The following is a 14,853-nucleotide window of genomic DNA, read 5'->3' on the forward strand; positions in this document are numbered from 1 at the left end:
GTAAAACTGGTCATGGGAATTTTGAGGAAACACATGATTGCAAAGCACTGATTTCAATACGTTGGTTGTTCCCTTCATGGGAGAGTAAAAGAAAAGCCAGCGCCACTGGCACTAAATGTGAACGCTGTCCGGATGGTCTGATCTTTAGTGCAGTCTTTGGTCGGAGGAGTGGAAGCGCTCGTACATCCGTGTATATGTTTATATCTGAAAGATAGGCGTTTGGCTGCTGAAACCCTGTCCTGTGCGGGCTCTCGGCAACGTCCTCGGAGGGTCGGGGAGGGCAGAAAGCTGCTCACCCAGCCAAGGGCCAAACTGACCAAGCAAGGCCGCTTCCTGATTGCCAAGGACCGCTCCAGGGCTTGCGGTGACTTCTGCAGGCCATCGCTGGCTCGGGCACGGGCGATTCCGACAGCCTTTGAGGCCGAAGTAGGCACTTTCACAGTGCCAGGCCTGAAGGAAGTGAAATGCCTCGGTGAAATCTGTCAGGGGTCCCTTTACCCAAGTTACTGGAGCAGAGTCAAAAACAATCCTCGGGCTCGTTAGCAGACAAAGTTGGCTTCTGGGGATCAAGCCGGAGAGTCTTCATAACACGTAGGGCAGTCTTCTCTCCTTTAACCGTTTACTAGGTAACGGGCCACCTCCACCTTAGAAACAAGCGGCTCCGCGCTCCAACTTTTCCGGACGTGGTACGACCTCCGCTCTCGCTGCGTATTTCCGCTTCTGGTCATGTGGCTGGGGTACCGCGGCCGCTCCTTCCCACCGCGACTCCTTCCCAGTCCGCAGACCGACACGTCACTCCTCGGTTCTCAACCAAACTGCTCAGAGCAGGCTCTTTCCGCGCATTTCGCTCGCCTGCCTCCACCTATCCCAGTTCGGCGGGCGCTCATAGTCACGCCTCTCAATTGGCTGAGTGATAGCTAAAATTGACCACTCAAAAAGGGGGAACCTGGCTTGGTCCACGCCTTCGGAATGACAGACAGGATCGTCATCCTATCGCTCCCCCTGAAGTGCTCATTGCCTTGGGCCAGCCAATGCGGAGCAGGGCAGGGAGGCGGGCCTTGGCTGCTGTCAGGGTTGGGTGCGCCACTGAACGGATGGCAGTGGGAGCCGAGTGGATTCCTGAGCAGCATCCGCCGGGTGAGGAGGCCTCTAGGGTAGTGCTTGAAGGTTAGCGACAGGTGCAGTGCAGGGTGTTGGCGGGCCCGAACGAGCTGCTGGAGGCAGGCCTGTAACGGTGGGGAGCAGAGCATGCCTGCGGCCTTGCGGAGGAGGGGGCGTGTGGGGTGGTGTGGGGACCTCCGGGCACTGGGCACCGGACGATCGGAGGAGGGGTCTCGGCAGGGCGCTGCGCTCTGGCAGCGTGGGCGTGGGCCACGAAATCCTGAGACTAGCTTGGAGAGGCCATGCGGAGTGTGCTGAGGTGTTGGGGTCGGGGTCTGGGTCTGGGGTCAGTTCGGAGAGGGTGTGCAGGAGGACGTGGAAATGCTGAGGCTGCAGCTAGGGTGGGTCAGGATGTCAAGGCTTGCATGCACGGCTGAGAAGCAGCGAGATGCTGAGCGGATAAGAAAAGCGTCTTTCTCCTTTCGGTGCCCTGTCGGCGTGTGGAAATTACCAGAGAACAGGATGAAAACTCCCAGTACTCGGCTTTAAATTACTAGCTGCCTTTACTCGGTTTTCAAGTCCAGGTTTTAGCACTGTCGCTCCCCCTGCTTACTTTTCAGGTGTGTGGATCATATCAGGTCAGTGGTGTTTTGTTGCGGTTTCAGCTATCTCCGGAGAACAGCTCCAAACCCAGGAGATGGGACTGAATTGTTCACTCCCCGGAGTTAGTGCATGATAAAACCTTCCCTTTGGAATTATAATTAGACACACTAGCCCAAACTGCTCCTCTGGGACAGTTAATTAAAGAAAAGATTCTTGACTTCCCCAAGTGATTCTTCGTATTTTCCATCTAGTCCAGTGCTATCCTTTTCCAATCTTTTTGTTTTTCCTCCAGTAAGAAAGGAACAAGATAAGTAGTAATGCAGACTCACTTGTTCCCCATAGTTTTGAACAATGCTACATATTTTCTGTCATTACATTCTTTGCCCTTAGTCCTTAACACAACTCTTGTCTATAATTACCATTCTGAACTGTCTGCAGATTGCTTCCCTCACCACCACTCCGATATTTTATTCTGGTTCAGAAGAAAAAAATTATGTTTTCCCTCTAGATTATCATCTGGTGTTACAAGCTGTTCCTGGGTCATTAGGGTCAGTTACAGAGATGCCTTGAAACATGATTTGACAGGGAAATAGATCTGAGCAATTAGAGTATGAATTATGAAGATGAAAATACAGTGGGCTAAGTATGTTTCTCTCCTCTTGAGTGCATGGCTTGCTCTTGGGTTAGTGATCAACCTGTACTTCCGTTGGCCAGGAAGCATCCACACAGGGATTTGGAACAGAAAAAAGCTTGTAGCCACTTGTAGCCAATCAGTTGAGGCTTAGACTTAGGGCTGGAACTCACGTCCAGTCCGTCACGTTTTCTGGTTTTCTGCTTTCACTTTTGTAGGTCATGTTCGATTCCATCTTCTACTTACCTCCCTCCTCTTTCCCCCAGCTCCAGCCCCACCCCTTTACTCTTTTACTCTCACACTAACCCAAACTGACCTAGAACTTAACCTTGTATCCAGCTTGAACTCAACTGCACAAAGACTTTTCCTCAGTGTCACCAAGTGTTGGGAACATGGACGTGCGCTATCTGGACCTGGCTTGGTGCATGTGTCCTCCCCACCCCCATCATTCATTCTCATGTATGCTTTCTTTTCCCTTTTAAAAAATCATCTTTGTTTTTTTTCCCATCTTTTTATTTTTGCATGCTTTTCTTCTGCCGCCTTTTTTCCCACTTCTATTTCTGCCTGATTCTCCTGTCATACTTTTGCCTGTTGTGCTATGTACTTGGTAGCTGTGGAAGTAGGCAACAGAATTGTCGGTTGAATATTTGTTTCTGTAGTACAGAAGATGGAAACGTGGGGCTTTTTGCCTATTAGGCAAATGCCCTGTTGTTGAATTCCATGGGCAGCCCTTTTAAAGATTTTTATTTTGAGACAGGCTCTCACTAAGTTGGCTAGTGTGGCTGGAGCCTTTGATCCTTCTGCCTCCGTCTCTTGAGTAACTGGGATTTTAGACATGTTGAGTGGTATGATTACTCATTTTTAGTCATTTTTGATGGGGGAGGCAGTATCACTAGGTTACCAGGTAACCCCGACTAGCCTAGAGTTTGCTGTGTAGATCAGACTGGCTTCCTAAAGGCATGTGCCACCAAGAATGGTCCTAACTATTTATTCTTGACACATAAACCTAATAGTGTTTGCTTCTTTGCTGGTACATCAATCTTTGGTCAAAGCTTGGGTGTTAGTATTAGCTCTAACCTCTCTAGTATTTTTGTAGCTTGTATATACTTATGGTTCTTTCTCACCCTAAAAGATTAAAGTTAACTTAAGTAAATTCAGGATATTCAACATCTTCGGTCTTGTCCTCTCATTTTAGCTATTTGAATATCATCAGTTACCACCCATTGATGTCAAGATGACTAAGCTTGGATTTTTGCGGTTGTCCTATGAGAAGCAGGACACACTTCTGAAGCTTCTCATCCTGTCGATGGCTGCTGTGTTATGTGAGTCTATGTGTGGGCTTCTTGGAGTTGGAATGATGAAAAACTTAAAAATGGATTTTAAAAAACATGCCTTATTCTTTTAGCAGATCGCTGTTCTTTTTACCATTTCTCATTGGTATAATCTTATGAAGACAAACTAACTCAAGAAATACAAAATTCAGGGCTGTTGATCATAGGAAAAGTAGGAAACATGCTCTGTTGGTTCTGTATTTTCATTGGCTGAAAGAAAGTGGGAACTGTTGGGTGTTGAATTTTGTAAAAGAATTATCTTCAACTCTGGTGCTTGTGATGGATCATATTGCCAACTTGACAGACTCTAGAATCCCCTAGGAGACAAGCCCAGGGCACTACAGTGAGGAATTATCTGGATTATGTCTACTGAGGTTGGAAGGATGATGCCCTTCTGTGGGCAGGGGTTCTGAACTGAATTAAAAGGAGAAAGTGAGCAGAACCGGCTTCTTCCTGATTGGATGCAGTAGGATCTGTCGCATTGTGCTCTGCCACCTCCCTTCTATGCTCATAGCTCTCTCATCCTTGAACTATGAGCCAAAATAAAATAAAATAAAAGCCAAAAAATTCTCCCTTCCATTTGTTTTGTCAGGTTTTTTTTTTTTTTTTTTTTTTTTTTTTTTTTTTTTTTTTTTTTTTTTTGGTTTTTCAAGACAGGGTTTCTCTTGTGTAGCTTTGCACCTTTCCTGGAACTCACTTGGTAGCCCAGGCTGGCCTCGAACTCACAGAGATCCGCCTGTCTCTGCCTCCCGAGTGCTGGGATTAAAGGCGTGCGCCACCACCGCCCGGCTTGTTTTGTCAGGTTTTTAATCCAGCAATAGGAAAAGTAACTAGTTTGAGGCAGAGTTTTGCTATGAACCCTCAGCTTCCCAAGGGCTGGCATTGTAAGCACGAATTACTGCACCTTAGTATTTCTGAAAGCCTTTTGAGGACTTATTGTTTTTAAAGCTTTTCCAGCTCTTGATGAGTCATAAGTATATCCTTACTTGACATGTCTCTTTGTTTGTTCCAAGACTAAGGTAAGGGGTGTGTGTATATGTAAAAGTCACCAAATTCGGTATTAGGTAAATGTGATCGGACAGGCTTTGTGTAATACAACAGTTAAATGAATCCCATTGAAGTGAAAAAAACGTAGATGGTTTGGTCAGACTCGTTTCTTCTAGGTGGGGAGAAATGGATGGAGACTTTATTTGAGAACTGTTCTGTATTCTCTGTGACTCTAGTGCTAGATAACTTTAGTTTCTCCATAGTGCTGCTGTTTATCTTCTGTTCTTTAATGGAATGTTACCAATGAAAATATTTATTCTCTGGACTTTGCAGCATTTTCTACTCGTCTCTTTGCTGTCCTGAGATTTGAAAGTGTTATCCATGAGTTTGATCCGTGAGTACCTTTGCTCTGATATTTCCTTCTGGAGGTGTTGAAGTTTTTGGGTTTAAATTCTAATCAGTTATCAGTAATGGAAGTGTATTTTCAGTACATTTAAAAGATGACTCCTTCAAGTTTTCCAAGTGAGTATTGTCAACTCAAACAATGCAATAGACTTTGCTGTTAAGCCTGCTTACTTGAGGTCTGGCTAGGCTAAGAGAAATCTACCTTTTTTTTTTTTTTTTTGATCAAGAACAGTAATACACATAAAGGAAAGGATCCTGGACTATATTTAAGACTGTAAAGAATATCCCAAGTCATGAACTTGAGATCATAACTTCCTTTCCTATTTATTTATTTATACAGTAGAAATTGGGCTTATTGTTAAATTTGAAGGCACTAAAAATGTTAAAAACTATGAGAACTGGGTATTGTGGCAAATGCCTATAATCCTGGGCTGTATAGTGAGAGTCTACCTAAAAAGTATTGGGAAAATAAAATAAAATAAAAAAATCTGGGCATGGTGGCACATTCCTTTAATCCTAGCACTTGGAAGGAAGAGGCAGGTGTATCTCTTTGAGTTCAAGACCAGCCTGGTTTACATAGTAGGTTCCAGGCTAGCTAAGACTATATAAGGTTATGTAGTGAGATCCTATCTCAGAAAAACCAAACCAAACAAAAGCCAACCTGGGACTGGAGAGATGGCTCTATGGTTAAGAGCATGTACTGCTTTTGCAGAGGATTCAAATTTAGTTCCCAACTCCCATGTCAGATGGCTCACTACCACTTGTAACTCCAGCTCTAGGGGGTCTGAGGCTTCTGACATTTCAGACACATGCATAAACACATAATAAAAAGTCTAAGATTTTGTTTATTAGATTGAAAAAGATAGGGTGAAACCCTCAGTAGTATTAATACCATTAGCTGGGCATGATGGTACATGCCTATAACCTCAGTAATCTAGGGGCCAAGAGGGTTGTGGCAAGCTGGAGACCAGCTTTGGCCACATAGTAAGTACTAGGCTATCTAGGACTACATTGGAAGACCCTATCTGAAAAAACCCTGAACTGGGACAGTGATATGGCTCACTGAATAAAGGCACTTGCTGTTAGGATTGAGGTAGATCCCCAGCACTCACACTGTGGAAGGAAAGAGTTAATTCTCAAAAGTTGTCCTCTACTCTCCTGGCAAGATACCACCTCCCTGTCATTGTTCAATCTTAGATGGTCTTTCAACAAAAAACCCAGAGCCAGATATCAGAGTGAACGCTGAAAGATCAGAGAAGCAGAACAGCCAGCCACTAGTTCCTACCTCTATGAAATCCTCAGCCTTAAGAGTGAGCTCCTGTTTGCTCGTGCCTCATATACCTTTCTCTGCCCTGCCATATTAAATTAGAGGGATTAAAGACATGTGGGCTTCTCAAGTCAAGGCATGAGAATAAGTGCTGGGATTAAAGGTGTGTGCCACCACTGCCTGACCTCTGTCTAATGCAGGGTACACAATATATCATCATACTTCCAAATAAATAAAACTTTTTTTTTGTTTTTAAACTTAACATTTTCTAAGCATCTTTCTTTTTTTCTTTTGAGCACTATTTTACAGATTGTCTTTAAATCCTTAAAACAATTCAGTGAAATACAGGTACAGTTTTTTTTCTGTTAATGAGAAGACTGGGACTGTGTCTAAAGTTACACATTTACTAGGTGGGAACCTAGATTTGAATGTGGATTTGTCTGATTCCACAGACTGAGGTCATTGTCATTATTGCCTAAAGTTGAGTCTTAGGAAATATAGAAGCCAGAGTCCTAGATTCTTTAGTTATTGAATATTTAAAAATAGCTCATTCATATTTGGTAACATTGCTTAAAACGTTCAGGGCCTGTACTTGGTTTGCAGACTTGTCATTTTGTTTTATATAGGTATTTTAAAGAACTTGGAGGTAGTATAGATATTTTCTTTGGGGAGCTCTGAAATCAATTTACATTTTTTTTTTCCTCATGAATGAGAAGATTTACTGTGCTGGTTAGTTTTTTTTTTTTTTGGTTTATTGAGATAGGGTTTCTCTATAGTTTTGGTGCCTGCCCTGGATCTCACTCTGTAGACCAGGCTGGCCTCAAGCTCACAGAGATCCACCTGCCTCTGCCTCCCAAGTGCTGGGATTAAAGGTGTGTGCCACCACTGCCCGTCTTATGCTGGTTAGTTTTGACTGTCAACTTGACTCTAAAATCTCCTGAGAAGAGAGGTTTTGTGTGTTTTTTTGAGACAGGTTCTTACTTTGCAGCCCTATCTGTCCTGGAACTCTATGTAGACCAGGCTGGCCTTGACACTCACAGAGGTCTGCTTGCTTCTACTCCTAAGCACTGGAACTAAAAGTGTGTGCCACTACACCAGGCCCAGGCAGAGTCTAGATCAGGTTGCCTTGTCGGCCTATTTGTGGGGGATTGTCTGGATTGTTCATTAAGGAGGAAGACCCAGCCCCATTGTAAGTGGAGTCATTCCCTGGGCAAGTGGTCCTGAACAGTTTAAGAGCGAGAGCTGAGAGCAAGCAAGCAGGTAGACTGGCAGGCAGGCAGGCCGGCTGGCCTGTATGTGTTCATTTCTCTGCTGTTGACTGTGGATGTGACCTGCTGTTTCAACTTCTTTGCTAGCATGGACTGTAACCTGGAATTGTAAGCCAAATACTTACTTTTTCCCCTTGTTGTTTTTGTCTTAGTCTAAGTACTTTACTTTTTTTGTTTTGCAACTAAAAACAAAAAATTAAAATATAGTTAAGTCATTTCTCCACTCCCTTTCCTCCCTCAAACCCCTACTTTTTTTTGTCAGGGTATTTTATCATAGAACAGAAATGAAAACACAACACTCATATCATTTTCTTTCTTTTTTGAGAGAGGGTTTTATGTAGTTCAGGGTAGCTTCTAATCTGCTCTGTAGCTGGCTGAGGATGACCTTGGACTCCTGATACTCCTGCTTCTATCTCCCAGATGCTGGAATTACAGTCTTGTGCCACCAGGCCCACATCTTTGTTTTGTTTCTTGATCTAACTGTTAGAGCTTCATTCTTAGACCCTCCAGATAGGTGAATATTGAGGTGAGCTAATCAGGGCAAAAAAGTGTCTGTAGTAGAACTGGAAGACACTGTACAAATGATCTGACTATTCCTTTTCTAAGGAGGAACCATGCCCAGAGCTGATCTTAGTTCACTAATTTACGCTTCTCTTTCTTAGTCCGCCTCCTACTGGTAGATAGTGGACATGATTATAACACACGCTGACTGCCTTCTAGAACCTTCATCTTTTCTGTACCTCTGACAGTTACCAGAATAACATTTCTTCGTGAGGAACAGAAGGGTAGAGCTTTACGCCATCTGCTGCTTCTCCTTACCTCAGCTGCCAAAACTTGACTGACCAAGGAGAAAAATAGAGTTAAGGAGGTGGGCTAGGGAGTGATTATCCATGGTTGGAGACCCATTTATTTATTTGGTTTTGCTCCATCTCCCCCTTCTTTTTCATTTAGGGAAATGCTTACACCGAATGTATAATTTTTAACATTTCTCATCCCGTACTTTATATGTAATGTATAGTGTTAGGTATGCTGCAGTGTAGGTGGTGTCAGTCGTATTTGAAATACCATGAATGGACCTTGTTAGAAGGTTAAGCACTCATTAGGAAGTTCTTGTTATCCTGTGGGTTAAATTTTTTCCCATCCTGCATATAGTGTTAAACCAATACCTTTATAGATGTTCATTATCTAGAGGTGTCCATGTGTTCTTGTGTGTGGTAGAGGAACAAAATGTTTTTTTGTTACTTGAAAAGGGTCAAATCTCATGCTTTAGAGGTCTTGCCTTCTGGGTGCTTGAATTCTTTTGCTGGCTTTATTATCTGCCACAGCCTGGCCTGCTGAAGTATCCTTTTTGAATGCTTTGTATGGACATTAGACTTCAAGTTCATTTCCTTTGGAGAAAAGCAGTGCTTTAATTGATACAAGTGTAGAATAGAAATAGAGACTTAAGTTAATATAAATGATTTTCATGACATAATTTTTGGCAATAAACTTTATTCACACAAGGCTGTGTTCCTTAGTGGCATAATCTGAAAACCAATCTCTTTGCAAAGTAGGACACTCTGAGTACAGAGATGTGGGGGGACATGGTGCTTTTCTTTCTTGTTCTAGGTATTTTAATTATCGGACTACCCGGTTTCTGGCTGAGGAGGGGTTTTATAAATTCCATAACTGGTTTGATGACCGGGCCTGGTACCCTTTGGGCCGAATCATTGGAGGAACAATTTACCCAGGTGAGGAGGGACAGGATTTGTTGTGTTTGTAAGGACAGTGTGGTGTTTGTATGCTGTGAAACGGCTTTATTTCTGTTTGCTTCACTTCAGGATACTTGTAATTTCTTTCTGATTATAGATTTCCAAAAGTGGGTCTTATAGAGAACATGGGTGGGATAGTGGAGATGTGAGGAGGGGAGGATGTCCTACACATTCTGGAGAGAATCCTTAACAGAGAAGTGTAGAAACTTAGTACAATTGCTATGATAGTATTTCTAGTGGTTTTGTTAAGACCTGTGTTGTTACTTTATTGAAATTTGGATTGACACTTTTCTTTTTATTTTCTTACCAGGACAACCTAATGGGATTACTTTTTCCTGTTTCAGGCTTAATGATCACCTCTGCTGCAATCTACCACGTACTGCATTTTTTCCATATCACCATTGACATTAGGAATGTCTGTGTTTTCCTGGCTCCTCTCTTCTCCTCCTTTACCACCATCGTTACATACCATCTTACCAAAGAGCTCAAGGTAAAAGATTTGAGTGACAGGAAGCTTGGGACCGAATGTTGTGGAATCTCTAGTAGATGTTGGAGAGGTGGAGGAATCTAGAGCCTTAAAAGGTTGGGGAATGTTGTGAAACTTACAGGGGAGATGTACAAATATCTATTCACCCCAGATAGGGAACCAATGACAGACCAAGTAAGGATACCCCCAAAGTTCAGCTTGGAACTGATAAATTTTTTATTACGGTTACTTAAAGTGGAAATGACTCAAAAGTGACAGCTACATCAACAAAAGCCACCTCAGCATGGGTGACATCTCATAAAAGCTGGAAGGCCAGAGCTTACTGCATGAGCTGCAAGCAGCTTGACAGACTGGAATGTCTCTTCCAGCAGCTCACTTTGTTTGGGCCTCTTCCATGCAGGTTGGCAGGTCTGAGCCTCTTCTAGGCTGCCCTACTTATCTGAGAGTATCTCTGAGCAGTTACTGTTTATATAAAATGGGGAGCCAGGGGCCTAGTGAATCTGGTTTGTTTCAGGGACTTCCTAAAGCTTTTAAGTTGTTTTCTTTCTGAAGGGTGGAATACTTCCCTTTATAACAGGTTCTTAACCTGTTGCTTGTGACCTCTTTGGCAAACCTCTATCTCCAAAAATATTTACATTACAATTCATAACAGTAGCAAAAATATGGTTATGAAGTAGCAACAAAAATAATTTTATGGTTAGGGGTTACCACAACATGAAGAATTGTATTAAAGGGTCGCCTCATTAGGAAGATTGAGAACCATTGCTTTAGAACATTCTTAGTTTTTTTTTTTTTTGAGACAGGGTTTCTCTATGTAGTGCTGGCTGTCCTGAAACTTTCTGTATAGACCAGGCTGGCCTCGAACTCACCAAGACCTGCCTGCGTCTTCTTCCCAGGTACTGGGATTAAAGGCGTGAGCCACCACTGCCCAGCCAGAACATCCTTAGTTTTAAGGAGCTTCTCTTTAGGGTGGCTTGTTAGCTCTTGAAGGAAATTAGAAATTTTTACACAGTGGGGAGCCAGAGGTTAAAGACCTCTGAATTAGTGGGGAATATGTGCTTTATTATCATTTGTAGCTGTTTGCTTTTTTAAGGACAAATTGCTATATAAAGAAAAAAATCAGCAGTTAATATGTAAAATTGACATGTTTAGATTTTGAATCCCTCACCAATGTAAGGAAGAAGAGGGGAAAAAAACTACATGTTTTCCAAAGTGGTTATTTCTACTGGAAATAGGCACTTAGCAATTTTTTGTTGATACATTAAAAAAAAAAATTTGAAATTCTTAAGCATTTTGGCTCGATAATGCTGATTCTCTTTTTTCAGGTTTCTTGTTGACTTGATTCTTTGGACTCTATTCTTACTCTGTGGCTGCAGTGTTAGGGGGGTTCCTGAGAGATGACAAGCTAGCGGGAGGGCTTGAGAAGCCAGGGTCAGTTTGGAGGACTTTTTATCCTTTGGTGTGATCATCAACAAACAAACCTTACTATTTATTTACTTTCTTATATTTTGAATATGGTTTTATTTTGTTTCTCTCTTTCTCTTTTTTTAACTTTAAAAGTTGGCTGGTAACTCTCTAACTTTACAGTCTAACCTCCTGACATCCTCAGTCTAGGTAGATCGTCACTTTTTTGTTGAGTTGTTTTTGAGATAGGATTTTCCTATGGAGCCCAGGCTGGTCTCAGAATTGCTATCTTCCTATCTCCACTTTCCAATTAAATAATAACTTTCTTCTTGTAGAACTGGCGTTTTTGTGATGTATAGTTACTGTTAGAGGAGGGAACTAAAAGGTCTGTGATACTTGTAGCTAAATAGTCCACTCTGGTGCAAATTCTGGCTTTTATTTATTTATTTTAGACAGAGTCTCACTGTATAGTCCTGGCTAATCTCAAACTCACAGAGATTTACCTGCTTTTGCCTCTAGCTCTGGAGTGCTGAGATTAAAGGTGTGTGCCACCATACCCAAGCAGGCTCTGGTTTTGACAGCTCATGGAATTGTTACTATTATTATCATTATTATTATTGTTTGGGGGCAGGCTACTATGTAGTCCAAGCTAATCTTGAACTCACTGTGTAGCCAAGGATGATCTTGAATGTCTGCTGAGATTATAGGCATTTGCCACCATGCTTGGTATATGTGGTTCTAGGGATCAAACCAGGGTTTCATGCTTGCTGGGCACATAAATACCCTGTCAACTGAGTTATATCTCTAATTGCTCTCCTCCTACTCTTTCTTTTGCTTTTAGAAAGGATCGTGCTGTGTTGGTCTTGGGTTTGTAATCCTCTTGCCTCATCTGCTGATATTACGGGTCTTCCCATCAGACACCAGAGTCCATATTCCATATGGTGTATCTGTCTCAGCATATTTGTACTCAGCATTAGATTTGGTGTTCTCATGCAGAATCGACTATGAAGTTTTTGGCTTTGTTGTGCTGTGTGCATTTCTAGCATCTCATATTGACAGTGGAAATTTTTGAACCCTCACTGGGCCCCTTATAAAGAGAATAGACTGTGGGTACTCAGTTCTCTTAGGGGCGTATCCATGTTAACTTCTGTTTCTTCAGGATGCAGGAGCTGGTCTTCTTGCTGCTGCCATGATTGCTGTAGTTCCTGGGTATATTTCTCGGTCTGTAGCTGGCTCTTATGACAACGAAGGTAAGATTTAGAGTGCTGAAATGGATTTTTATTGTTGTTCTGTTTTTTTGAGACAGAGTTTCTCTGTGTAGTCCTGGCTGTCCTGGAACTTGCTTTGTAGAGACCAGTCTGCCTTTGAACTCATAGAGATCCACCCGTCTCTGCTTCCCAAGTGCTGGCATTAAAGGTGTGTGCCACCACGCCTGGTGAATGCTGTTCGCTTTATTATCTACTGAAATTTCACAAGGCGCTGAATTTGGGTTCATCTCTATTGCTTAGCAATAATAAAATTGGACTTGGTAAGAAGATTAGAAATAGGCAGGAAAGGATCTTGGACAAGATACTATCCTCGAGAGGTAGCTGGGAACTTTAAAAAATTAATACCTGTTTACTGTGTGTATATGCATGCATGCTTATGCATGCTTTTATGTCAAGGTCAGAGGACAACTTGAAGCTGTTAATTCTCTTCTGTTCTTCCCTGTGATTCCCAGGGATTAGACTCAGGTCATCAGACTTGAAAGCAAGTGCTACTTGAGCTAGCTGAGCAGACTCATCAGCCATAGCTGGAAACTTCTTAACAGACCTTTGTTTACTCTCTGGACTCATATTTAACTGTTGTTTTAACATTATGATTGTTGTTCTTAATTTTCCTAGTGTTTCTTTAAAATTATAGTGACTTTTTTTGACATATTTTTGTTGAAACATATTGGGAAAACATGTTAGTTATTATAAAGATAGATAATAAATTAGATTATTTTGTTTTATAATTAAGAAATTTAAGGGATAGATGATAGATGTCCCATAATCTGTTAAAGAATATAATAATGGACCTGTAAAAATAACTTGAGCTGAGTATGGTTGCATATATTTGTAATCCTGTCACTTAAGCAGGAAGATGAGTTCAAGGCCATCCTTGACTATATAGTGATTTTGAGGCTAGCCTGGGCTACGTGAGTCATTGTTCCAGAAAATAAAAACAATTTAAAAAACTTCAAAGCTGGACTGATGCTCATATTATGGTAATCCTAGCATTCAAAGTGAAAATGGAAGATGTTGAGTTCAAGTCCAGTCTGGGCTTCATAGTGAGTGTGAGTTTAGCTTTGGCTACATAGTGAATTTCAGGCCAACCTGTGCTACCTAGCACAAACAAACAAAACCAAACAACAACAAAAAGTCAGAGCTCTCGAACATTGTGCTTTGGGGATGTCATGTAAAGAGAAATGTATTTGGTTTTGGAAATCAAAGGAAAGCTTTTTGGAAGTGGTTGAAATTGATCTGGATCCATATTTGGGAATTTCATGAGGCAATTTTTTTTCCAGGGGGTGGGGAATCAGGGTGGTGGTGGAACTGAGATTGAATTTAGGGCTTTGGGCATGCTAGACACGTGTTCTGTCTTGTAGATATAGCCCCAGGTCATCCATTAGTCAACTATTAAGGACAGCACATTTCAAGTAAAAGGTCTGCCTTTATTAACATGCATATGACCTTGTATATACTTAAGACTAAATGCCTACAAATAAAATAGTGTTAGGACCAATATTTACTGGTTGCTTTCTATATTCTAGTGACTATTCCAGGTGCTTTATCTGCACTGCATCTGTCTTTACAATGATTTTAATAAGTAGATATTTACTGTAGACTCTGTGGACTGGAGGTGCAGCTCAGGAGGTAAGGTTTGCCTAGCGTGCATGAGGCCCTGTGTTTAATCCCTAGCACTGGGGGAAGAAAATTATACTCAGATTTCTTCTTATAGGAAGCAAAGGCAAAGGGACATAAAATAATTTGCCTAAAATTATACTTGTACTGAATAGTAGTTTAGAAATGTGATTCTAGATAGTGTGTTCCAGACTGTTCTGATTGTGTGTAAGTGCAGGTGCCTGAGGAGTTAGATCTAGTGTTACAGGTAGTTGTGAGGCACCAAATGTGGGTGCTAGGAACCAAATTTTGTTCTTTTAACAACAGCAGTATTTGTTCTTTACCACTGAGCTGTCTTCCAGTCCCTAAAAATGTAGTTTTTTTGTTTTTGGTTTGTTTTTTGAGACAGGGTTTCTCTCTATAGCTCTGGATGTCCTGGATTTCACTGTGGACCAGGTTAGCTTCAGACTCAGATACCCACCTGCCTCTGACTCCTGAGTGCTGGGATTAAAGACTCAGCTCCTGGAAAAGTGTTCTTAATTTGTGTTGGTGTGGCTTCTGAATGTCTTATTTTCTGCAGGAATTGCTATCTTTTGCATGCTGCTTACTTATTACATGTGGATCAAGGCAGTGAAGACTGGTTCCATCTACTGGGCTGCCAAGTGTGCCCTTGCTTATTTCTACATGGTAACTATGTACATGTATTCTCTGTGTCTCTTTGTCTCTTTCCTTCTTTCTTTCTTTCTTTTCTTTT

At 41.9% G+C, this 14,853-nt stretch overlaps 1 protein-coding gene across 3 annotated transcripts in view; it reads left to right on the plus strand.

Annotated features, from left to right (window-relative positions):
- Positions 1 to 1,030: 1,030 nt before the first annotated feature.
- Stt3a (STT3 oligosaccharyltransferase complex catalytic subunit A) overlaps positions 1,031 to 14,853 on the plus strand; it is a 32,537-nt gene continuing 18,714 nt past the window's right edge. Inside the window, exons 1-7 of one of the 3 annotated variants that reach the window (XM_028858412.2) lie at positions 1,031 to 1,137; positions 3,531 to 3,657; positions 4,987 to 5,047; positions 9,202 to 9,323; positions 9,689 to 9,834; positions 12,395 to 12,485; positions 14,680 to 14,786. In XM_028858412.2, the coding sequence (XP_028714245.1) occupies positions 3,570 to 3,657; positions 4,987 to 5,047; positions 9,202 to 9,323; positions 9,689 to 9,834; positions 12,395 to 12,485; positions 14,680 to 14,786 (615 nt within the window). In that variant the 5' untranslated portion in view covers positions 1,031 to 1,137; positions 3,531 to 3,569. Of the gene's footprint in view, positions 1,168 to 3,530; positions 3,658 to 4,986; positions 5,048 to 9,201; positions 9,324 to 9,688; positions 9,835 to 12,394; positions 12,486 to 14,679; positions 14,787 to 14,853 lie in introns of all 3 variants that reach the window. The other 2 variants (XM_028858413.2, XM_037207623.1) reach the window with 2 other exon arrangements.

Source organism: Peromyscus leucopus, chromosome 7 (genome assembly GCF_004664715.2).
Source record: "Peromyscus leucopus breed LL Stock chromosome 7, UCI_PerLeu_2.1, whole genome shotgun sequence".
Classification (NCBI taxonomy): Eukaryota; Metazoa; Chordata; class Mammalia; order Rodentia; family Cricetidae; genus Peromyscus; species Peromyscus leucopus.